This window comes from Electrophorus electricus, chromosome 10, assembly GCF_013358815.1.
Source record: "Electrophorus electricus isolate fEleEle1 chromosome 10, fEleEle1.pri, whole genome shotgun sequence".
Taxonomy (NCBI): domain Eukaryota; kingdom Metazoa; phylum Chordata; class Actinopteri; order Gymnotiformes; family Gymnotidae; genus Electrophorus; species Electrophorus electricus.
In genome coordinates, this window is record NC_049544.1 from 9,189,331 (window position 1) to 9,213,950 (window position 24,620).

Here is a 24,620-nt window from a genome sequence, read left to right on the forward strand (position 1 = left end):
GATGGATAGAAGAATATCAAACTCTCACAGACTGTGGAAGGTAAATGGTGTGCCATATGAAAAGAGGTGCAGTCAAACACTGGCGTGCTCTTTTATAGGGGATCCTTTTTTTACCACTTATTATATGATTAAAGATATAACATTACAGAGATTTATGATATGAAATAAGTCATATCCAATCCATACCTAACTGAATGATGTCCAGTAATACAAAAGAAAAAAGTATTCTCACCTTTTATCCTCAGTGATTGTACAGTTATGTGCAAAATAATAGCAGTCCAACATCACTAATGTATTTAATGACTGATTTTGGCAGAAAAGATAAATACAACATGGGAAAAAAATTCATAACTAGGTGTAGCCGAGTAATGGGCAACCAACAGAATCAGTCATGACATGTGTGCTGCTAATTGGGTGTAACTGACTCATTTAATGAAAGGGGGGTGTGTTCAAATTAATTGCAGTATAGAGTTCAGTTAGTGAGGTCATTCATTCTATGAAGAAACAGGTGTCATTTATGGCCCTTATTTAAAGAAAGAGGGCAGCAAATGTTGCACCTGCTGGTTTTAGTCCTTGCTCAGTGAGTAAAATGGGTCTTTCCAGACATTGTACTGAAGGAGAAAGAACTTTGATCAAGAAGTTGATTTGGAGAAGGGAAAACAAAGAAGTTCAGAAAATAATTGGCTGCTAAGCTAAAATGATCTCAAATGCTTTACAATTGGCAAATTGCTCGGCTGGCAAAACCTGAAACACGTGGTAGGAAAAGAAATACTACCATCCGCGTCGATCATAGAATAACAAAAATGCCAAAGAAGAATCCAATGATCAGCTCCAGGGAAATCAAAGATCTTCAGTTACCTGTGAGTACCGCAACAATCAGAAGACGCCTATGTGAAGCCAAACTATTTGCAAGAAACCCTTGTAAAGTACGACTGCTAAAAAAAGATTTGTTGAAAAGGTTACAGTTTGCCAAAGAACACACTGACTGGCCTAAAGAGAAGTGGCGCAACATTCTATGGACAGATGAGAGCAAGATTGTTCTGATTGGGTCTAAAGGCCACAGACAGTTTGTGAGACAACCCATAAACACTGAATTCAAGCCACAGTACACTGTGAAGACTGTAAAACATGGAGGTGCAAGTGTAATGGTTCGGGGATGTTTCTCATACTTTGGAGTCGGACCCATTTATCACATACCAGGCACCATGGACCAGTTTGAATATATTAAAAGACTGGAAGAGGTCATATTGCCTTATGCTGAAGAAGAAATGCCCTTGAAATTAGTGTTTCAGCAGGACAACAACCCCAAACACACCAGGAAGCGGGCAACATCATGGTTCCAGACAAACAAGATTGATGTTATGAAGTGGCCAGCCCAATCCCCAGACCTCCATCCTATCGAAAATTTGTGGAGTGACATCAAAAATGTTGTTTTTGATACGAAACCCAAGAATGCAGAAGAACTGTGGAATGTAGTCCAGTCAGAATATCTGTTCACAGCTATCAGATGTTAGTTGACTCCATGCCACACATGTAAAGCAGTTATCTGAAATAAAGGTTCTACAACTAAATATTAGTCCAGTGATCAACAGAAAAGCTAAATCTGTAAACAACTTTGCTTATACTGTAAATATTCAGAGTTTGTAAATGAAGACATTGCTATTTTTTTGAACAGCCCATTATTATTTTTTCCTCATTTTCAGTTTAAAATTGATATTTCATTCATGTTTTCATTTGGAATTGAATGTGCAGTGCTCCCAGTGCCTTTGTGCATATGGAAATAAATGCTATTCTGAGGATTGAACCTTTTCTCAGTTGTTTTAAACACACTGCTATTATTTTGCACATAACTGTACATGGTGATATAAAATGGAATATTTAGGATTTTCAGTGAGGAATCAGCACAAATAGAATTATGTACTCCAGGACTAGAATTATTTATCTATTTAAATTGATCTGGCTACACAAACATTACCTGAAATTGTTTTCATTCTACTGTTTCATGTTTTTCAGGAGGAAATATAAGAAGACATCACAGAGGTAAGACTGCAGTGATCATGATGTCGCTGGACAAAAAGTGTTGTCAAAATTAAGACAATGTTTAAGACCTTTAGCTAAGAAAGTTTTGTAAAAATCAAGCAAGCTTTCTAGCAATTATATATATTTCTTGTACATCATCCAGCAGAGAAATCATCCGTTTGTTATTTTGTATCTATCGGAGGTGATTTTCTGGATTTGACTTGAACATAAGTGTGGTGTATTGTAATTGGAGTTACAGAATTAAAAGGGGCCCAAGGTTTGTAATCAGTGCCTATTAAAAGAGTCTATGAGTGTAGTATTCCCAGAATTTTAACACTCTTTCATTAGTAAGAGTGGATGTAGTTCTTTAGTGTATAAGCATAGTAGGGTGGTTTCACCCTCACAAGTCGATCTAGGCTTTTACCATCATGTGTGTTTTGATGTAAGGGAATGTATTTGATTGTGTGTGTGTGTGTGTGTGTGTGTGTGTTTGTGTGTGTGTGTGTACATGAATGTGTGACACTGAGTATGGGTGTCTATGGTGATACAATGGAATGCCTGGCACACAGGAAGGTAAGGGGCTAAAGGATAGCAGTAGGATTATTAGCCGAGCTGATATCCCTACCACGTCATCGCTGACCTTGGTGGCTTGTCAATCTTATAACAAGTAAAATATATTCACACGCACCTATGCACTCCCACAGGCTACACAATGGGGTAAAAAAACCTTTAAAATCCCTTGCTGACATAAACCAGAAGTAAACCAACGGAAGTACTCTGACCACAGCTGAATGCAATCCAGCCCGCTAGCTGACACACAGACATAAACAGCCTGCAGCAGCTTGTGCCTTTCCTGTCCTTCTTACTGTGTCATGGCTTACGGGTGGGTGTGTGGGTGTGTGTGTGTGCTTCAGCTTGATGAAGGGGGTTTGACAAGTTGGTAGAGGATACGAAAGTGTGTGTACGTGTATCTTTTTGTATATTTGTGTTGAGTAAGTGGATGGGGTACGTTCCTAGAATATGTGCAGATAAGGACCAATAAATGTGCAGATGCTAATAGTTGTAGGTTACAGACATAATGCACAATTGGCATGTAAACTAAAGTTCTTGTTTTATGAATTAAAATGAAGCATTATTTTGTTCCTCCAAAATGTACATCCAAGAAGAATCCTAATAAAATAAAGCTTCCCCCACTTGCCTTTGTGCAGAGTGCTGTCTAAAAGAACAGGAAAAGAAATAGATGTGAGCATAAGAATAAGTCTGATGAATGATTGTTTAACTGCAAGTATATGTACGCATCTGCTCTCAGGAGAGCTGTTTCATTACACGCATTTATTACCAGCAGTCGACTTCATATGAGCTTCTATCGTGTTCTTACTCCTGTAACCTCCTTTTATCGAAACACAGACCCCCAGGGAAGAGCCAGGCCATTCTTTCCTCTATGTAGATTCTTATACATAACCACTAAGATCCAGCCCTCCCAGTTTATAGTATTGACCAGTGCTGATTCTGTTTAAATCTAGGCTAATTCTCTCTAATGTAGTTACAATGGACCAAATAAGACATTCCATGAACTACAGCACTGACCTACAGAATGATGACTCATATACTGCCAGATGACTGTTACAGGTTCATCTGCAATCAGCGTAGCATGCAGATGGGAAGGTTCTCAGAAATGAAGAGACAGAGAGAGAGCTCCAATTGAATCTCAGTCAACTGCGAGATGGAATCAGGACTGTAGCTAAAGCATGGAAGTGTGTTGCTAGGCTCCTATTGAATCTAAAGTAATCAAGTTTTTTTTGTGTGTGTGTGAGAGACCTTGAAAAAATTTCCTTTGCATCTAATTTTTGTTTTTCATCAGTCAAACTCTCATTAGATTTTTGAAGTGTGCTGTAATCTGCAGTCTCTTACTGAAGCTTTAACTGAAGAGAATAATCACAGAAAAGTTTCCAGAATGTTAATTAATTGTGGCAATTTTTGTTTCTGAACATTAATCATACCTTGCCAGTATTTATGGGGTAAAACATTTTTTCTAATACAACCTCAATGAGTGCAGATACCGCACACTGATTATTACCATTTCTATTTAAATCAATTGCTTTATGTAATTTAATTTTTTTCCCTTTTATTTTGCAAAAATCATTCCTGTGTTGTTAAATCTTAGTATGTAGTAAGCTTTATTATTAATACTAATTTATTGTACATTTCTTTAAAGCTGTATGAATGCTTTACAAATAAACTTGCTGAGCCTTACCTTGATAGGTCTTAGCAAGCCCAGATTAAGCCTGCCTTTTGCATTTAAGTTTGCACCTAAAATCATTATCTAGTCTAAGATCTAGTCTAAGGTTTCTTGCTTGCCAGACCATTTGTCTTTTTTTACATAGCTTGTTGCTTGGTATTTTATTCATGAAGGGAAAAAAAATAAAAATCTTGTTTTCCAGCAGTACATGCCAGTGTGTCCATCCCTCTCGGCTGGCAATGTAAGTTGTCCTGCTCTGATTTAGTCCAGACAGATTCATGCTAAACAGAATCATTGCCTGCAAAAGCAGTCTTTCCTATGAGGGCTTAACCGAGTTCTTCAAAGCAAGGATGTGGTAATGTCCACTCTGCTAATATGACCCTATGGGACTGTGTGTTTTTCTTCTTCAGTGCTGCCTGTTTGCTTCTTTCTGTGCTAAAGATAATCTAGGCAATATCTAACACTGTACTGCGATATGCAAAATGGCTGACATGTTTTCTTAGGCATTGTGAGGTGTTTTTACAGGCCACTGTTTATTTTTGTTCAGGCACTTTTAAGACTAAGATATGGTTATTTGTCCTGGTATTGTTATTATTCTATTAGAGTGATTGAAATTTGTTCTTGATTGTTTTTGGATTTTACTGTTCATTGTATTTAATAGGAACTTAAGCAATCTATCATATAAAGATATTTAGAATTAATTAGTGTAAATTAATTTGTTCCATAGTCCTTTGAATTAGAATGTATTGGAAGTACACTTTTCTTTTCTAGTGCCATTAACTGCTAGGTTCAGTTCTACAGTAGATCTTTTTTTTTAAAACCTTATTTAAGCATAGATGAATAAGGGTGTCTCATTTAAGATGAAAAGATCCATTCCCTTAAGGTGAAAGATTCTGGATGCTGCCTGAATGTAGAGGTTGTCCTGCTTCTCTGTTTGAAATTAGTCTTGAGATACAAAGTGTAGCTGACATGAATGAAAAACTATGATACTGCATAGACCTGTTGGCTTGTATGAAGTGAATATTCATTCATTCATTCATTCATTCATCCATCTAAAATCACTTGATCCAGTTCAGGGTCAAGAGGCCCTGAGGCTATCCTAGCAGGGCACAAGTCAAGAGCCAGCACGAGACAAGGAACCAGTCCAGAACAGGGCACACAAGCAGACACCCACACATTCAAGTTTTACCTAAGAATGTTTACATGAAAGAGAGTAAACAGGAAATAAAGAGAAAAATAATGGAGAAATAACTGTGCTTCATGTGTAATACATTCAAACTGCATTTTAGCAAAAACTAGTCTGAAAATGTCTGAGGCAAATGTCTTTAAATTGATGAGTCAATGCTAGAGCTACATCACTGTTTTCTTTCTTCTTGATTTTTCTTCAGTTCACAACTAGACATTTATCAATATTACATTATATGTAGGACCTTTCTCTAAGTATTGGAGAAACCACATACTAATCAATGCTGCATGGTTTCTAATTGTACTTGGTGTGTTCAGGGTTTCAGGTGTCACCCTAGTACCGATGTTTTTACATAACTCTTGACCCAAACTCATTTTCAGACTATTGAGAAACAGCTCACAGAGTGCATGGAGGTTTTAATGGGCATCAGTGTGGCCTTTTCTGGTAATCTAATTAGGGCTGGCTGCCCAGTCGGAAACAGCTCATCTCCAGACAGCCATTCCGGACGGTTGGCCCCTGTTGCTGGCTCAATCTGTTTTGCGCACATGGACTTAAGCATCAAATTTATTATGCCAACAGCACGCTGTCCAGATGGGTTTTGTTTATACTTTCTTTTCAGTTTTATTCTCTCATTTACTTCTTTCTCCTATCTTTTTTTTTTTTTTTTCTCAATTTGGTCATGTGCTTTTGGTTTGCCTAATTGTCCAGAACTGACTGGCCCGTGAAAATGGATCTGTCTTCTTCATTCAGCATCATTATTGTTTTGGAGCCATTCTGAGGGAATGCATTTGAGAGCTGTTTGCAATGCCATCTCTCAAATGTGGGGGACAGAAATGTTTAGCAACTGCTGACAAAGAGCAAATTCCTTTCACACATCGCAGTGGATGGCTGCATTTCAGCATTTAGATGATATCGTCACAAAACCCACCTTAGTTAGTGATGCTACTGTACACTTTGCAGGGTGTTTGGTAAGTGGAGCCATTTGAAGTGCTGCCTGAGTGGAGCTTCTGGAGTATCTGCTGCTCTGACCCAGCTTGCCTTGTATTGTCTATGCATTGAATGATTTTAGCCCATTAATTGATCACATCACAGTCCACGAATCACATACTATACTCCTGATAATTAAACAAGATAATTACTCAGGGAAAAAAAAACTGACATACTTACTCATTGATTGCACCTCTTGACACTGCTATCCCTCCCTGGTGAACCTTAGTCTGTGTTGCTTTGTGTGAAATGAATATGAAGCAGAATAATTCAAGCAGCTCCCAAATGGAGGTCCCTGTTGTCGATGTTGTCATTTGGCACACTCCATGCATCATTCCATTCACTGCCTCTGCTTTGCTGCTTTGCTCTACACCACCCATCTTCAAAAGCTAGGGTTCTTCCCCAGGTCTCTCTCATGGCTGCATGTGGGTTGGCGAGGATTAGGCTTGTGGTAATTGCTGAACATAGTGAAGGCGATTGAGAAGAGAATATTCTCTGATCTACCACCCTCTCCACTCTGACTGTGCCTGCAGAAAGAGGCAAGCAGAAATGAGTTGGGTTTTATCTCCTAGTGTAGCAATGCTCCACACCTGGGCCTGAGTTTCAGTGTGACTCCGCAGGTGCTTTTCACACAACACAAAACGCGACAAGAGTGCTGACGAGCTTTCCATTCCTGAAGGTTTCTGCTCGTGTTGCCTCATGTCAAACACATGGTGAGATGCTTCCAGAATCTGCGGTTTACCATGTTGACATTTTAATGCACATGCTCAATGTGAGCCAAAAGATTGCCTAGGGAGAGATACATATGGTGCACATTTGAATGAAAATTGAAATCTGAAATATGAACAGTTCAAAAGTGCTCTGCATTCTGAGAAAATGTATTCCATGTATATTCCATCTGTACTGTATCTAATCAGACCCACAATTGCCTTACTCTTTGACAGGCAAATCTAGAATATTATTTTATGGAGTAATGCATACATGCCATCACAGTGCTTTTGTCGACAATGTTATAAATATACCAAAAGCTTAGTGATTCAGCCTTCATCTGAGTTTATGTGTTCCATCACTGGATAGACAGTTCTGGTGATTTGTTGAAATGCAGCCATCACGCCCTGGCCGACACCTGTCAAAACACTACACCACTCACCAATCACAAACCCGATCACTTCCCTGCTCTCAATCACCAGATTACTGATCATTACACATACATTAACTATCATAACCTTTACCCTGTTTAATCCCCACAGGTGCAGAACTTCAGCGCTTTGCATTAGTGCTGTTTTGGGACTATGCAGAGACAACTTCCACTGTTTGCTGAACTCTTTGCTGCCTCTTTGTTAGCATTCCTATTTTGTTATTCTAAATAAACTCTGTTATCTTTTTCAATACTCATGCCTCGCTCCCTCTTGCAATGTAAAAACATCAAAAGAGGTCGATTGCTGGAATTCTGTTAGACAGTTTGGCCCTTGCAACATCAGAACATGAGCTCAATGCACAGCAGAACTGCAGCATAATGCACAACCCATCACTCCTGCCAGAAACCTCAGGAGTAATATTTTATTAAATATCAGACATTTTCTCACACTAGCAAACACCTTAGAACTATACCTCCTTCTGGTAACATGGTATTGATGGTATTCAACATTGTATTTAATTCTGTCTGAGTAGAAATTTGAGTATTGAGAATAGGACAGTATAATATTAAATATATATACGTATATTAGGTTATTTACAGCATCATTTACAGCTTGACTTACAGCAGTAGCTGTGAAACACTACAGCAGTAGGTGTGAAATACTACTACAACATAACTGCAAACATGTGTTTTCCACATTCTATTATAAGGGTAACTAAAATGTGCAAGTGTTTGTCTTTTGAAACATTCTCTCTCCATTTCTCCTTCTCAAACCAATTCTGCCCTTGATCATTGCTGGGTCATGACACAAAGTGCAGTACAGTGCAAATACACTGTACACTGTGCACTGTGCACAATTATTAGGCAAGTTGTATTTTTGAGGGTTCATTTAATTATTGAACAACTACAGTGCTCTCGGTTAATACAAAATGTTAATAAACCTCAAACCTGAATATTTAAGAAAGTAAAATGGAGATTTTGGCTTTCTTGGGAAAATATCCACTTGTGCATAATTATCAGGCAACTTTTCACATCTTACTAATGTTCATCTGTTAAACTGAATAATAAAAAACAGCTAAAAATTTACAAATAAACATTTCTGACACACACACACACACACATACATATATGCATATATATACACATACACACATATGTAGGTATATATGTATATAGATGTGTGTGTGTGTATATATATATATATATATATATATACACACACACACACACACACATGTATGTATGTATGTATGTGTATATATAAACACACATACATGTATGTGTGTGTGTATATGTATATATAGACACATACATCATACATATATATGTGTGTGTGTGTGTATATACACACATATACATACATACATACATACATACATACATACATACATACACACACCTTAAAAAAATAAAGAAATAAAAAATCAGTGACCAATATAGCCACCCTTCATTTCAATTATAGTCATAAGCCTTCCACTCATGGAGTCTGTCAGTTTCTTAATCTGTTGACAATCAACTTTTGGTGCAGCCTCTCAGACACTGTTCAGAGAGCTGTACTGTTTTCCTTCACCATAAATCTCCCATTGAAGAAGGTCCCAGATGTACTCAATAAGGTTTAGGTCAGGTGACGAAGGGGGCCATGTTATTCTTTCATCTTTAAGGCCTTAACTGGTTAGCCATGCACTGGAGTACTTTGATGCATGTGATGGAGCATTGCCCTGCATAAAAATCATGGTCTTCTTGAAAGATGCATTTTTCCTGTACCACTGCTTGAAGAAAGTGTCTTTTAAAAACTAGCAGCAGGTTTGGAAATTGATTTTCAGTCCATCTTCAACCCCAAAATGTCCAACTAGCTCACCTTTAATAATATCATCCCATAGCAGTACCCTACCTACACCTTACTGGCGTCTGAGTCGAAGCAGAGCCCTGTGCCCATTACTGATCCAGCCACGGGTCCATCCATCTTGTCTGTCAAGAGTCACTCTCGTCTCATCAGTCCATAAAACCATAAAGTCTTGATGTTTCACCTTACATGTCTTGTTCAGTGGTGGTCAATTTTCAGCCTTCCTTACCTTGGACATAACTGAACTGAAACGTTGCACTTCTGGAATATGATAGCACTGGAGGATAAAGAGTTCATGGTTGCTTCACATTTCATTCTACTCAGATCTTTGGCAGTTAACTTTCATCTTTTTTCTCAACATGTTTCTTGCAACCCTGTTGACTATTTGCAACAAAACATTTGATGGTTCTGTGATCATGCCTCAATATCTGCATCCCTCTAGAAGATTTTTTTTTTTTTACAATTTTTGACTTTTCAGAGTCAGTTAAATCTTTTTTTGGCCGTTTTGCCTGAAGCAAAGATGTCTAATAATTATGCACACCTGACATAGGGTGTTGATCTCCATAGGCCACACTCTCCCTCATTACACAAATACACATCACCTGATATGCTTAAATCCAATAAGCACTCAAGTTTATACAGCTTGGAGTTGGAAAATACTCTCTTGCCTAATTGTACACACAGTGTACTTACAGTGCCTGACTGTTGCAGGGAGATGGGGTGGGAGAGGGCACCATGGCTCTCTATTGTGAAGAAAGCAGAAGTTCTGCAATTGGCAGTGGGACTGCAGAGCTGCCGTCCAGCTGGGCTAGATTTGGTTACAGCTCATTGACTGCAAGCAGGACAGCACATCAAGGGCCAAGGTCATGGGAGCGCAGCAGGGACAGCAGGAAAATGCTTTATTTGTGATATCACTGCAACCCCAGAGCCTGCAACTAGAACAACTAGAACTTTTGTTTTTCTGAACAGTCAAACTATGCATCTGTCATAAAAATGACTGAGTCTGTTAAGTGAGAATGTCACTGCATTGAAAAAAAAAAAGTGATCTAAAGTGTAAGTGCTGGTATTTTCTGCTCTATGCAATAAAACAGCTCAGAACTCCCCACCCCCCCGAGTCTATCAACATAACCTGTATTGCCTACCTTTTACATATTAGCCACATAAAGAAACCTGACATATTTTAATTACTAGTATTGCTATTTCAGCAATAAACCTTTTAGAGGTGATAGATTTATTTTGCCTCTCAGTGGAGTCCAGCTGATGCTAACAGTTGAGCACAGCCTACTTTGTCATGTGCTGGCCACTGGGGAAATTATGTCAGTACTAGGGCAATACAACAGGATGTTTATCCCCAATGCAGACCTTTGAACTTGGCCCTGTGCTTGTGAAATGTCATGCTGAAAAGTATTAGTGAATATATTCTTTCTCCACCAGACACCTTTTCAGGTTTTTTTTGTATTCTAAACGTTTAGCCTCTAGTGTTCTTGTTTACTGTCATTTATGTGTTTGTATGTTTTTTGTGCTGTAACCAGTCCAAGGCATCTCCTCCTACACAGAAAAAACACTCAGAGAGAGAGAGAACATCCATTCACAGACACACCCTCCCATAAAACTACCTTCAACCAGAGGGCAAAAGAGTGACTAGCTAACTGATTGGGTCTTATTACTGTAGTTTAACCATGAATCTCTCATTTCTTTTAGGTCTTGTTAAATCTGACACAGACATTTATCTGACTTTGAATGGTTGTTAAGCCAAAGTAAGATAGGCAGAATAATTCTTCTGAGCTTGTTTTAAGACAATGCTGAATCTAAGATACTACAACTACCAACCAGCACTCTTGCTCTCACAATATACCTTCTCATAAAATCATTACTGGTGTTTTTGCCTCAAGATTTGACATGGACTACTTTTTATAAGAAACATGGTCTAGACCTTAGTTAATAATTGAAAGCTTTGGTTAAAGCTATTGACTGACATGAAAGATATTTCTGCTGTTTGGAACAATGGTGAAGTATTCAATGAATTATGGAAGTGAATCAAATGGTCAGTTTTTAATTTTGTTCATTTTTTAGACCACAAAAAAACAACAACACAAAGAAGACCATTTTAAATAATACATACCAACTTCCTTCTGGGTAATAGCAAAGGTCTAAGAAGGGTGAAAAAGAGAACCCTGAATAAAAATCATTGATTCTGCTTTAAGACTCTAATAAAACAAGTGAATTAGATGGATTTATCATTTAGTCCTACAACACATAACTGTGCGACTTTAGGTGCATAGACACGAGTGAGTAACATTACAGTCCGCCATGATAAACTAGCTTTACGTATGCGACTGTTGCATTCACAATCTGTCCCTGGCAGAGGACAGCCTACCTGTCAATCAAGGTGCACAGACCCACCACAAACAATTTATATTACAATAAAACTCTTAGACTATAAACTGAAGTATTAATGTTAATATGTTAACATTCAACATCCCATTAATCCGTATACTTGATGCTAACTAACGCACAGCTAATGCTAGCGTTGAACAATTCCGTTTCTTAATGAATATACTCCACAATTCACCATTTCATTCTACCAGTGAGTATGCTTTACATTCCTAAAAACAATATTTACTTGGACTGAGGGTTTATAGTGAACCAACCTGACATAAGTGGGTTTCCTCAGAGCAGGCCCCATGAAAGCCATCACAGCACCCTCTACAAGGCTTGCTTGTGTCATAAATGCTCATGAGAGTGATGGTTCCTACACTGTTTGTTTTTAAATAATGACCATTAATTGGACCAAAAAAGTGACCATACTTTTGTATCACACATTCACCTACAAAATAGAATGGCTTGACACCCTACATTCTCAATCATATTTCTTGCCAACAACCACTCCAATAAGTTAAAATGTGCATATCCTCTCACATAGTGGTGCTGGACCAAAATAAGGCAACATTCAACGTAAGGCACACACTGGCAGTGGTGTCTACTCCACAAGGGCACAAGGTGACTGGTAATAGCTGTGTTCCCCACAGCCATGGTTTGTTGAAGAGACGGTTGGCCTAATGTGTCAGATCAGCTTTGTGGTTGATCATTTGACCCGATGCGACCTTCTGACAAGATTGTTTCGGTCTTCCAGGAAGGTCCAGGTGTGTTCAGGCTGCTCTTCCTCTGGGTCAGGTGTCTCACCCCCATCTTCCACCTTTGTCTGCTGCTGAATAATCATTAGTCTGGCCAAATCCCTGGGCTACAGGATTGTGTTCTGATTCTGTTTCGTCACCTCTATCCGGTGGTTGTTCTGTTCTGGTCAGTTGCCCTACCAGCATAGGTTTCCTTCCCGCAAAAGCCAAATCTCTCTCCTACAGGCTCTCTCCTTCCCCTCAGGTGTTCAGGTTGCCCAGTCACCTACTGGGGTGCTGTAGGATTTCGATTTTGTTCCCATCATGTCTCTGCTTCACAAACTTCCTCAAGTTGTAAAATGCCTGATCCTCAGCATCTGAGTCAGTCTCAGTCTCCTGTCCTGTTGTGGCTGAATTCTTGACTCCTTAGATTTTTGCCTTTCATCCAAGTTGTTGTGCAACACCCTTTGTTGCTGAAGGAATGTCTGAAGGTAAGTCACTGACGAGATGAAGTGAATTACAATGCAGGACATGAGACTTGGCACTATCTGCCTCAGAAAACACCCTGTACATTGGACTATCTTTGATCTGTTCCTTCACCACATATTGTCTGTTCCCAATAAGATCTTAGCTTCCCAGGCCCCCCTCTCTCACTCATGTTTCACACGAGCACACAGTCCCCAGGTTGTAGTAATACGCCCTTCATGTGTCTGTCGTAATACCTCTTACCATGTGCATTTGACTGTTGGCTGTTTTTTGAAGCAGTCATAGGCTTCCCGCATTCTCTCTGCCCATTTCTTAGCATAGTCTCTTGGTGTCCTCTCTTCCTCTTCAAAAAGCAACACAAATGTAAGATCTATGGTTAAGCAAGGCCAACACCCAAACAGTAAAAGCAAAGGAGAATACATCATAGCCTAATGAAGTGTGCAATTAAATGCATGAACGATCTGAGGGAGATACTCTCTCCAGCTATCCTTTTCAAGGGTAAGGTGGTAAGGTGTTGCCATTGAGTGTCCCACACCACTCACAAGTGTGCGATGAGCTCGTTTTCAAACTCACGACCCTGGTCATGGTGTATTTTGGCCAGGTATCCAAATCTCAGGATGTAATCATTAAAGATCTCTGCTGCAGTCCTTCCAGACTTGTTTCATGTTGTGTAAACCTAAGAATATCTTGTGAAGTGATCTACCACCAAGATGTACTTCTAGCCACCCTTACCAGGTTCTAAATGTAAATAGTCAATAGACACTAGTTCAAGAAGGGAGCTGGTCATTATGCTACCCCTGGGAGCATGCAAATATGTTACTGGTTTCTTTTGCAGGATCAGGCGTTTGTAGTGGGTGGGTAAGACTGTTTTGTTTTGGTGAGAATACGGTACAGTAGCCCGATTTTTCCTGCAATTTTCCCCACTCATGCATCATTTTCCTCACAGGTCCACTTGCATTACCTCTCATCTCTTTGAGAGCTACATTGTTTTATTCAATTCTTTCAGCCTCAGAAAATTGCCCATGGTGGGATCCTCCCTCTGTGCTCTTCAGAGAGAGGCTGGATCAATGGCTGGTAGTAGCCCAATGTTATTAGGTTCCAACAGATCGCTCTGATCTAGAGTCATTGCAGTAACCCAGACCACATCTTGAGCTCCACTCACCCGACTGTCCTCCCAGGTTGAGCTGACAATCTCTCTGGGAAACTCTTCAGTGCATTCCGACACATACAGGCCAATGAACACTGTTAAGTGTTGTGATCTTTCCATAATAAATCTCTTGATGGTATGCCTTCCCTTGGTCTAAAACTGAGAATCACCTATACCCTCCCAAGGTGTTGAGACCCTGGATCCTCAGTAGAGGGTGTCTGTCAGGGATGGTTTGTTGGTTCAGTAGCCTGTAATCGACACACAGGTGAAGGGAACTGTCCTTCTTACATGCACAGCCCACAGGAGCAAAGTAGGAGGCACTCGATTCTTCCCGTAACATCTGCCTGACCATTCTCTGTTTTTCTTTGTACAAGTGGCTTGTGTAAACCAATGGATCCCAACACTTCTCAACATTGCATTTAGCCTGTCCCTGACTCTGGATAGGGTCAGTTTGCTTAACTGTAATGCAGAAGCATGACTCTTCTGGACTACTCTCATCAGTCTATAATATTTGGGATACATGCTACATGGTGAATGTATGGTTCTTGGAGGTAAAAATATCATGTTTTGTACAGTTGCATATCAGAACTTTTAAATAGGGGGAAATGGGTTGTTACACATTCAGAAGTCTATCACCAATATCCAACTGCTGCAGCTCTGTGATTCTGATTCATCAGGTTCAAAGGGCACTAGGGGGCTCAAGATGTCTGACCTGGCCTCATGAGACCCCACATTTACTTTACTGTCGGTATTGTTCCAGCATATTGTTCCAGCATAATTTGTGTATGCATGAAGTTTATAAGCACCAGCACTCTGTCATCTTGCATATTCATTGCCCTTTTAAGGAGGTTTGAGATGGCGGGCACAAGGTCTTCTATCTCTGCAGGTCCATGAATAAGTTGCTCAATTACATTAAACCCTAGTAGGGGTTGGTCGACTGCTTTGCTGCTCACCAGGAAAGGTATGTGGATGGAAAGATGTGGGTCAATATTCCAAGGTAAGCTTACAAGGACTCCAAGCCACCCATCATGTGGTGAGATCTCACCATTCATGCCATGCATGCTCAGTGTTTTCTTCCCCACTAGTTCCAGTGGTCTGGAATACACTTCACCCATTGGTGGTTAAGAATACTAACCTGAGCCCCATTGTCCAGTAAAGTATCAACAACATAGCTGTGGATGAAAAACTTGACAGCACATTTATTTCCAACAAGCTGAGGCATCTTTTCACAGTTAGGGACACCCAATTCAGGCAGTGAAGAGAGTGCACACTGGGCTCCGGCCTATTTGAATCTCATCTCATGTGGGTCTTTGTTGGTCTTTGTTCCTGGCCAAAGTTTGCTCCATGTTGGTTGGCTGATGGTCAGCTAATTTCTCTTTTTCTGAGACACCCCACTGTTTCACATGTGGGGAGGAGGGCAATCGAACAATGACGGCATACCGTTATACCCTGTTCAATATAAAGGGAACAACTGGGCTGGTTCATTGCATGTCTGGGCGTAAACCTGTCTTGGTACTGCTGCTGCTTAGTCAGAGCATCATCTTTTGCACTCAGTTCCACCTCTGTGTTCTTCTTAGTCTCTATCTTAGGTTCTGTTGCTTTTCTACATCGCTTGACTGGAGGTTAACCTGTGTTACTTTGTGACAAGGAATATAACCTAATTTTCTTTGTCTTTCACTTTCATTACTAGCCTATTCAATGTGCCACAGCAAAACATCATCAGACACTGTATTATCAGACAAGGGTTTGAGCTCCTTACAGATGTCGCTGCACTTTGGGAGAAAGCCCAATGGTTCTCAGGAGCGCATTTTGGACTGTACAAGGCTCATACTCAACTTCAGAGCCTGAGTGCTTTGATGCAAGCATTACTCTGTTTGAGGCTTATCATCCTATGTAGAAACTGTTGCACAGTCATCCACATGACCGCCGTGAATCCTGAATTTTTTACTCTGTAGGAATGACATACCTCTTATGGACACAATGCTGTCAGGCCTGACTTCATCAGAATGGCAGGGGTGGTGCGTGTTGCTGCTAATCCTCCTTATATCTATGTGTGGTGAGTGAGGTGTTGTAATGTTTGTCTGTGGTGTAGTTCTAAGCCCTACTGTCTGGGAGTTACTTAGGACATGAGAGTGCTGCAGTGTTCTATGCTGTGACTTGGTCTATCAGAGTTCCATAATCTGCGAACAGCTTCTGACAGACTTGAGTTTTTTTGTTTAGAGCCAGGAGGAGCTACAAGTGAGTGATTTGGGCTTAGTTAGGGCTAATGGTAAGTTGTGTGAAGGTCTAGATGTATAAATTTCACCCTCAATGCCCTCAGACTGTCCCACCCGAGTGGCTTCTCTTCTCACATCCAAATAATGTCATCCCTCAAAAACCATAAGTGAGACAGCACCTGATTCTCTAGCTCAAGTGGGGTTTTAGAACCTAAATAAGAATATAGGGAGTCATAACCCTCTTCCTCACTAACAACTACTGTTGAAAAATCAAGTTCTGGTACGAGTGTGATGTTTTCAGCAACCTGGAAGAGTTCATCTGCTGTCAGTTGGTGAAGAGCTTTCTTAATCTTTCAAGTGAGTCTTTTTAGTTCACTGTCAATGCTTCTCCGTCATCCATGGTTCACAGTGCAAGATGATTTATGCTCAGTGTCGTCCTCTCATAGTTAGGATCCACTCACGTGGTAACTGCCTCTGTTGACCACAGGAAGCTTCTCTCATGGATCATATATCCCCAAACTAGGATTTGTGTAGTGAAGGACAGGCTCTATCCCAGCGGTGCCTCCAAATTTCTGTTACAGGTCTCAGGGAGTGAGCACCATAACAGTGCATTATGAAGCTGTAGCTGTACAATTAGGGAAAAACATACAGGAGACCTATATGGGTTTCCTCAGAGCAAGCCATTCTTTGTCTTTATTGAACATCTCACTGATGTATTTTTTCTCTTTCACTTGTTATTTTCATACAAAACAGTTCCCTCTTCAACATATTTCAGCAGACACATTAATGTAATGTACAAACTACATTCACTGCTTCATTAGCTAGTTAACTGCCATCATGTCCTAGAAAAACAATATTTCCACTTATTTGTGTTTAAACTTACATATTCTCAGATGCATAACTGTGCGACTCCAGGTGCATAGACATGAACCTGCTATTCTATAATCCCCATTTTAATTTAATTTCACACAAAAACTCTCTCGTCTACTAACTCTGACGACAAACGTGGAAACTGTTTGTCCGAACAGCCAAATTAGCTAGCTATTAACATGGAGGGTAACATTACAATTCGCCATGATAAACTACCTTTACGTATGCGACTGCTGCATTCAGAGGACAGCCCAACCAAGTCACTCAACAAGTTTCACAGACCCAGCGTAAACTATTTATATTACAATAAAACTATTCACAGGCAAGTTAGACTACAAACTGAAATATTAATGTTTATATGTTAACATCCAACGTCCCATTATTCCGCATACTCGACGCTAGTTCGGCACAGCTAGCTAATGCTAGCGTTTTTTTTCTTAAATGAATAAACTCGACAATTCACTGTTTCATCCTACCAGTGGGTATCCTTTACAACCATAGAAACAATATTCACTCACTTGAACTTAGGGTTTATAGTGAACTAACCTGTAGAATTAGGGAAAATCATATAGGAGACACAAGCCAGCTTCCTCAGACTAAGCCGTGCTTTGTCTGAAGAAACGTATGGTCAACTCTTATGTTTTACCCAGCTACTTCCCCGTGTCTGCCATCACAGTACCCTCTAGTGGCGGAGAAGCCTTCCTTGTTTGTCATAAATGCTCATGAGAGTGACGGTTCCTCCTATTTGCTGTCTGTTATGTTTTTTTTTGTTTTTGTTTGTTTGTTTGTTTGTTTGTTTGTTTTGTTTTTTATAATTGGAACAAAAAGTGACCATACTTTTGTGTGTGGCACACATGTTGGCAGTGAGTCAGGTTGTGAGTGGCTGCTCAGTCCCCCAGTGTTTTCCTGTACAGTTGGGGCCACTCCTCCAGCCTGTGGATGGAACTACCTGAGCTTTGGGTCGCCAGCCCTGGGAGATTATACTCTTCTGGGCTTTGGCTCATGTAGCCTCCCCTACTGTCTAGCCAGAAGAGCACACACTGAGGCAATCAATCTACCACTGGACAACTGCACACTACCTCTCTGTGCGCAGGACAGTGGCTGTGAGCAAGATGATATTTAGATGTCTCCCACTATGGCCAATCCCTTGACATCACTTATAGCATTTATTAGCCGGGGGGGCATAATTTGCAAGCTGCTATGCCCATTAAACTCTGCACCCATGGTTACAATCATTGGCTTCACCCCCACTCTTGCTGCAGCTGCTCCCATCTCCCTGGTTATGGAGGAACAGAGCCCCTCCCACCATGCTAACCTCAAGTGCTTTTCAGGGTGAGCTAGACCTGCTGACTTGTGTTATATGCAGACACCCTCTGGTGCAGCATCAATGAACACACAGAGGCACTTCATTGTTTGTCATTTTTGGGAAATTAATTTCTTGCTCCCTGTGCTTCATGTAATTTAGTATTTTAGGTTACTGCTGCAGGGAAATAATTATTTTGCCATATTGAATACATAACACAAACAATATGTTTCCATTTGATTTCCAAAACCAAAGTCTTTCATGTTCAAAGAGAAGAATTTTGCTATATTACATGTTTTAGTTGAGGGATTTTTTTTACATCTGTGTGGCAATCAACATATTTGCTTAAATTCTTTTTGCTAATCAGCATTTTTGAAAACCTCAGGAATCAATGCTTGTGCTTGGTAGAAGTCCCGTGAAGTGGCTGCACTGAAGCTAGCATTCTAATACACTGCATGTATGAATGTAGTGGGAGCTAAGCATGTTACAGCCATGAGAGTGGCTGTCATCATTAATCCTGTATGACAATTGATCTGTCAGGTATGACGAAGTCCTGGGATATATTATACATACTCTGAAACTCACACTCCCTGTCTGTCCCTGCTTATACTTGCTCATGTGTCAGAGAGCCGTCAGTGTGTGTGTGTGTGTGTGTGTGTGTGTGTGTGTGTGTGTGAGGGTAAGTATGTGTGCTTCTGCATATATGCAAGCATGTCTGTGCGTGCATATGTGTGTGCGCACATGCATTCATGTATGTCTGTGAGCATTCCTCACCCGTCAGTGATGATTGGATGTGACAGAAAGGGAGTGAGGGAATGTGAGATGAAAGAAGATAATAGTGCATCCACTTGCTGGCTGGATCTGGGCAGTATCAGTCTATTGAACGGCAGGGTATCTGATGCATGAAAGCTGTCTCGTGAAATGGCCAAGCTTGGAATGGGGAGTGGGGTAGACAAACAGACTCCATTTAAATCCCAGTCATACAGGAAATGGAATCAAAATAATGTTGGGCTCATTTTCTGGGTGAGTGCATTTGCAGTGATAACCTTCAGAAGAGCTAGTAGGGCTGTGTTGTCTGTGCTGTGTAGGGGGAGAGGGGCCTGGCATGGTTGTGTGGAATCCTGTTTGTTCAGTCTCACTTCGAACATTTAATGCACAGGATGGACAGGTCGTAGGATTGTTGCCTGGGTGGCATGTCATTGAGAGATTTGATACTGCCACTCTCAGTCAACATTTAAGAAATCTGCTGCCTGCAGTGCATTTCAAAATTATTGACATCTTTCCCAATAAAAAACAAACAAAAACCAAAAACAACTACCAAGCACAAGCATTAATTCCTGAGGTTTTCAAAAAACCAACCTTTGAGATGTGTTGCAGAAAAGTTTTATTTTTATCTCATTTGAGAATAGAACCTGATTATAGTCACATTTAATGAACTCCAGTTGCTTAAATTGTGGTTTGGGTATTTCTGCTTTTCAAGCCATCTGTGCAATATACCCTCATGTTGTCTTCCACAGAGCTTCTTTAGACAACTAGTTGCTTGAAGCTTGTTAATTATTGCCCTATTAGTGGACATGGGTGTGTTGAGGTATAAAGATATTTTTACAGCTACTGTATGATTTATGAAGATCAACAACCTTTTGTCTTTGAGTTGAGTCTTTTGATTTGTTTATTCTTTGATCTTCCACACAGAATGCATGACTAAGAGTGTTTTGCATGTGTGCCAACTCTATTTACATGCTAGGAAATCTAGGAGTCTCATATGTAAGCTTCCAATTACTGAGGTGTGCTTTAAAGCTGTAAAGTGAACGGCCATATCAATTCAATTAAATGATGCTCATAAACATTTCTACAGATGTTAATAATTATGGCATGATTTTTTAGAAAAACAACTTTTGATAAAATTTCCATTGTCTTTTTTTTTTTGAAAAACTTTACTGAAGGTGCCAGCAATTTTGGAGGCCACTATACATAAGAGCATATGAGCATGGTTGCATTGCAAAAAAAGGAAGGACAGAGAGCCTAGGACAATGTAACCTCTTTCATTTGATTATAGGTGAGAGAGAGAGCAATAACACTTGTTTACACAAACAAGGGGATGAATGTTGAGTGTGCATGCAGCATCTATTGTATCAATTAATATCATTCAATCTAAATTCATGAAGGACCAGTGAAGTGTTACCATATGAAATAGTGAAGTGAATAATTAATACAGCTCTCTCTCTCTCTCTCTCTCTCTCTCTCTCTCTCTCTCTCTCTCTCTCTCTCTCTCTCTCTCTCTCTCTCTATCTATCTCTTTATCTCTCTCTCTCTCTCACTCTCTCTCTCTCTCGCCCTCTTATTGCAGTGAATCATTCATGAATACGTAAAATTTAGCACAAACAATGGCAACACTGTAATCTGAAACACATTTGACTCACCCCAGATCACATTACCTAAGAACCAAATTTATTACTAGATGTCAAATTGAAATCAGTGTGTGAATTTAGTGTAACATTGTCAGAAATGCAGTTCAGAGTAAAATAGGATGATACTGAACTTTCTAAACACTAAGCATTAAGCTAACAAATGTTTGTTTATCTTTAAATCATGATTTCAGAGAGAAGCTACGTGTATCATACTAGTAATTGTACTGTACTTCTGACATGTCAAGCATATCAGTTGAGTGCATTCCGTATGAGTTCTACCTGCTGGACATTGTTCGGCATCATAATATATTCATGGACCTCTATAAAATAAACTAGAGGAATGTTATACAAATTAGGGTAATTTATCTAACGTTGAAACTATATTAAACTAAAATTAAATGTCTAAATAGAGATCAGGGATTTAAAGGTAAATTCACAGATTGACACAAATTTTACAGTAATTAGATTTTTGAGGGACCCCCCCCCCCCCCCAAACTTTAATACTTTTTTTTATTTTTAATATTGTTTTTAAACCACACATTTATTCACTGTAACCAATATTCCATAGCATGATGCAAATATGAGTGGGTTTTACTAGAGGCAAAACTAAGAATCATACAATACGACACTCTTCCTAGGTCAAATAACATGCAGACAAGAACCACTTGAATTCATACTCATGAATCAGAAAACACAGTAGTAATGACAAAACCAGGCAAGGCAATGCAAACTAGACAAAACAAAGACATGGAAGAATAAAATTTAAATAGAGAGCCCAGAATTAGTGAAAATGCATAAAACTACAAACTTGCAATGCCATTACAAGGCTCAGGAAAGGCATTTCAAGGGCAATTCTAAAAAGTGTGAAAAGAGGCAGATATATATCAAATCAAGACATAAACAAAGGCACATGGTATGGTTGTCATGGGAACCATGAAGCAAATCTGAATGTAAGGAGACTGTGCTACATTAGCTGTTATTTTTGTGGCTTTGACACAACAAAAGAAAGTTCATTAAGAATTTAGCACAGCATAATTCAGTCCATCTACATGACCTTACACATTATTTATTATATGCAGATGGCTGTGTAGAACCTATGGAGTAAAAGTGACAGCTGTGTTTAGCATTCATTCCTAGCAGAACTATCCAGGTCAACCTTGGTCAGCCCCATTCCAGCCTGGCCTGGTCATGCCACAGGAGGGTTAATACTAGCTGAGGGATACTCTAGGGCCCAGGCTTTGTTCTTTCACTTCAGTCCATGAAGACTGAAATAGGAAAGCATCATTGAAAGCACAATAAAGGACGGGAGGGAGTTTCTTGAGAGAGGCTCTTGGGAGACAGAGCCATTCTATTTACTAGAGGAGTGGTCTCCAGAGGCTGGCTTGCTTATCTTGCTCTGCCAGTGGGTAGCTGGGGCTCAGAAAGTCCATCACCTGTGCTGCGTTTTCCCTGCGCTTGGATCATCAGGTGATAGAAAAGCCTCCTGTCCACCTGAGCTCACTATCCACACAGACTTAGAGAAGAGCTCTCCATCGCGTCTTACTGCCTCCGTACTGATCACCAGAGGCTAAAATGAGCACACAGGAGTGATGATTCTCATGTCCATTTTGAGGGAATTGGACGTTTCTGGCTCATTTGCTGTTGTATAAATTCAGATACAACAGTCTACAAGGCATAAGACTGTGATACAATCCAGCCTGCTTTGGGTTATTACTTTAAGCACATTAAATTTTAAATATTAAAGTGCAAAATGCTGACTTTATTTAAAGGGTATTTACATGTTCATTGTAGCCTGTTTTAGTGCATTATAAGTAGTTCGAGAAATTAATTTTAAATAAAATGGTCACATTTATTACTTAATTATAAATTCCACTGGGCAGAAAATGTAACATTTTACTAAAATAGATAGTTTTATGCTGAACTTAAACCTGATTTAAGAATTTTTCGATCACATATGTGTCATGGAAGAGGAACATGCAGACAAAAAGAAACAAAGGGAACCAAATGCAAGTCTCCAACTGAAGCGTTTAATGAAAGTAATGAAAACAAAATCAAGCATAAAAGTGCACCAAGTGCACTAATACCCACCATCTGATGGAGGAGGGGACATACACAAACAAAACATGTGACAAACACAAGCTTAACATAAATAGCTATTCTAGCTGCCCTGAAGGGTAACGAAAAAAGATGTGTTCTGGATTCAAAATTGTTCGTCAAATTCAAAAGCTCCCTGAAGGGTAATAAAAAAAAATTTGTGTTCAGGAGTCAAAATTGTGCATCAAATTCAAAAGCTCCTCTGTGATTTTTTTTTTTACAAATCATCCTGGAGAGGCAAGGGGGAAAAAAATCTTAAAGAAGCTAATGACTAACAGCATGCTAAGTGTAAGCCAAGATGTTTTGTTTACATTACCCTTTGGGGCAGCTAGAGTAGAAAGAAAAAGTGAGGAAGAACTTTGACTCCAGAGCACACTTCAATTTATTTATTTATTTATTTATTTATTTTATGTTACCCTTCAGGTCTTCAGTAGTCCTTTATAACTTGTGGCTCTTTACGTTTTGGGTAGATTTATCTCCAGTCTTATCATCAGTGAGTGAAAGGCATGCTGAGTGGGGCTTATGGTATTGCTTTTTTGAACCAAAAAAAACCTCTATAGCTAGTTGTTTTAATACTGTTTTTCACTTCATTGCCCTGATGCAAATTGAAGCACTGGCAATTGAATTGTGAGCATCTGTTCAAACATGAGCAGATGCTCCTGTACAGTTCAGAATTCTTCCTGCTGATGCTGGCCACTTGTAGCCATGCATGTCCTTGACACTGTATTTGCATGAACTATAATGAAATGCTCTAAAAGTGCGGTAAAGTAAACAGAAATCTATCATTAGTATGATGTCAATGTGCAAAACATCACTAAAGTAGTCATTACACAGCAGTTGTTAATGTCATTGCTACAACAGTACAGGAGATACTACAGGAGAATCATTCTGAAGTCCTCTCTTTTGTTCAATTTTACCAGTATTCTCATTTGACAATCTGTGCCACATCATCAGCATTATGTTACAGTGACATAGCAAAGAACTGCTAAACTCCAGTCTTTTGTCAGAATTTGCTATGTCATTTCACATCCTATTGTCACCAAAAATCTGTAACACCTGACAATGTTGTTGTGTCAACTTGACATCAAAGTTGACAAAAGCAGCTTTTATGACAGCTGAATTGTTGAATGTAAGCATTTGTAAATGGATGAGAATAAGTCAGTTGTCATGAATGACTTATTAATGTGTCATGTAGCTAAACAGAGCTCTTCAGTATAGTTTTTCCATTACCTTTACGCCAGGGGCATATGGAAATGTAGTTTTGGTGCAGCATCACACAAGTGTTTAGCACAGTATGCAGTATGACAGAGTCCTTGGCAACTAACAATTTTGCCAGATTGAATGATGACATTTTTTTTCCCCACATGAATTCAAGAAAATCCCATGATTGTATGTTAGAAATCAGAGATGAGGAAGTCTCTATTTCTATCCATTTTCTACCTATCACTCTCTACTAGATGTAATCATGCTAGGCCCTGGCTAGTTGTGCTATTAAACATCTATCTTTTCACTTTATCTTTTCCCCATGTCTCTGTAAGTAAGTTAGTGTACTCTTATCTGAAAAATAACTG

At 39.6% G+C, this 24,620-nt stretch overlaps 1 protein-coding gene and 1 long non-coding RNA gene across 5 annotated transcripts in view; one reads left to right on the forward strand and one right to left on the reverse strand.

Annotated features, from left to right (window-relative positions):
* Positions 1-17,837, reverse strand: part of LOC113580940 — a 40,015-nt gene extending 22,178 nt beyond the window's left edge. The window contains exons 1-3 of the long non-coding RNA XR_003411016.2: positions 17,791-17,837; positions 6,612-6,958; positions 6,373-6,492 (exon numbers count right to left, since the gene is read on the reverse strand). This is a non-coding gene — a long non-coding RNA (uncharacterized LOC113580940). The remainder of the gene's footprint in view (positions 1-6,372; positions 6,493-6,611; positions 6,959-17,790) is intronic.
* The window catches only part of pde1ca (phosphodiesterase 1C, calmodulin-dependent a), a 78,870-nt gene that overhangs the window by 31,764 nt on the left and 22,486 nt on the right, over positions 1-24,620 (forward strand). For 3 of the 4 annotated variants that reach the window (XM_035530872.1, XM_035530873.1, XM_035530871.1), the window contains exon 2: positions 2,014-2,040. The exons of the other annotated variant lie outside the window; for it this stretch is intronic. In XM_035530872.1, the coding sequence (XP_035386765.1) occupies positions 2,014-2,040 (27 nt within the window). The remainder of the gene's footprint in view (positions 1-2,013; positions 2,041-24,620) is intronic. 4 annotated transcript variants of the gene reach the window in all.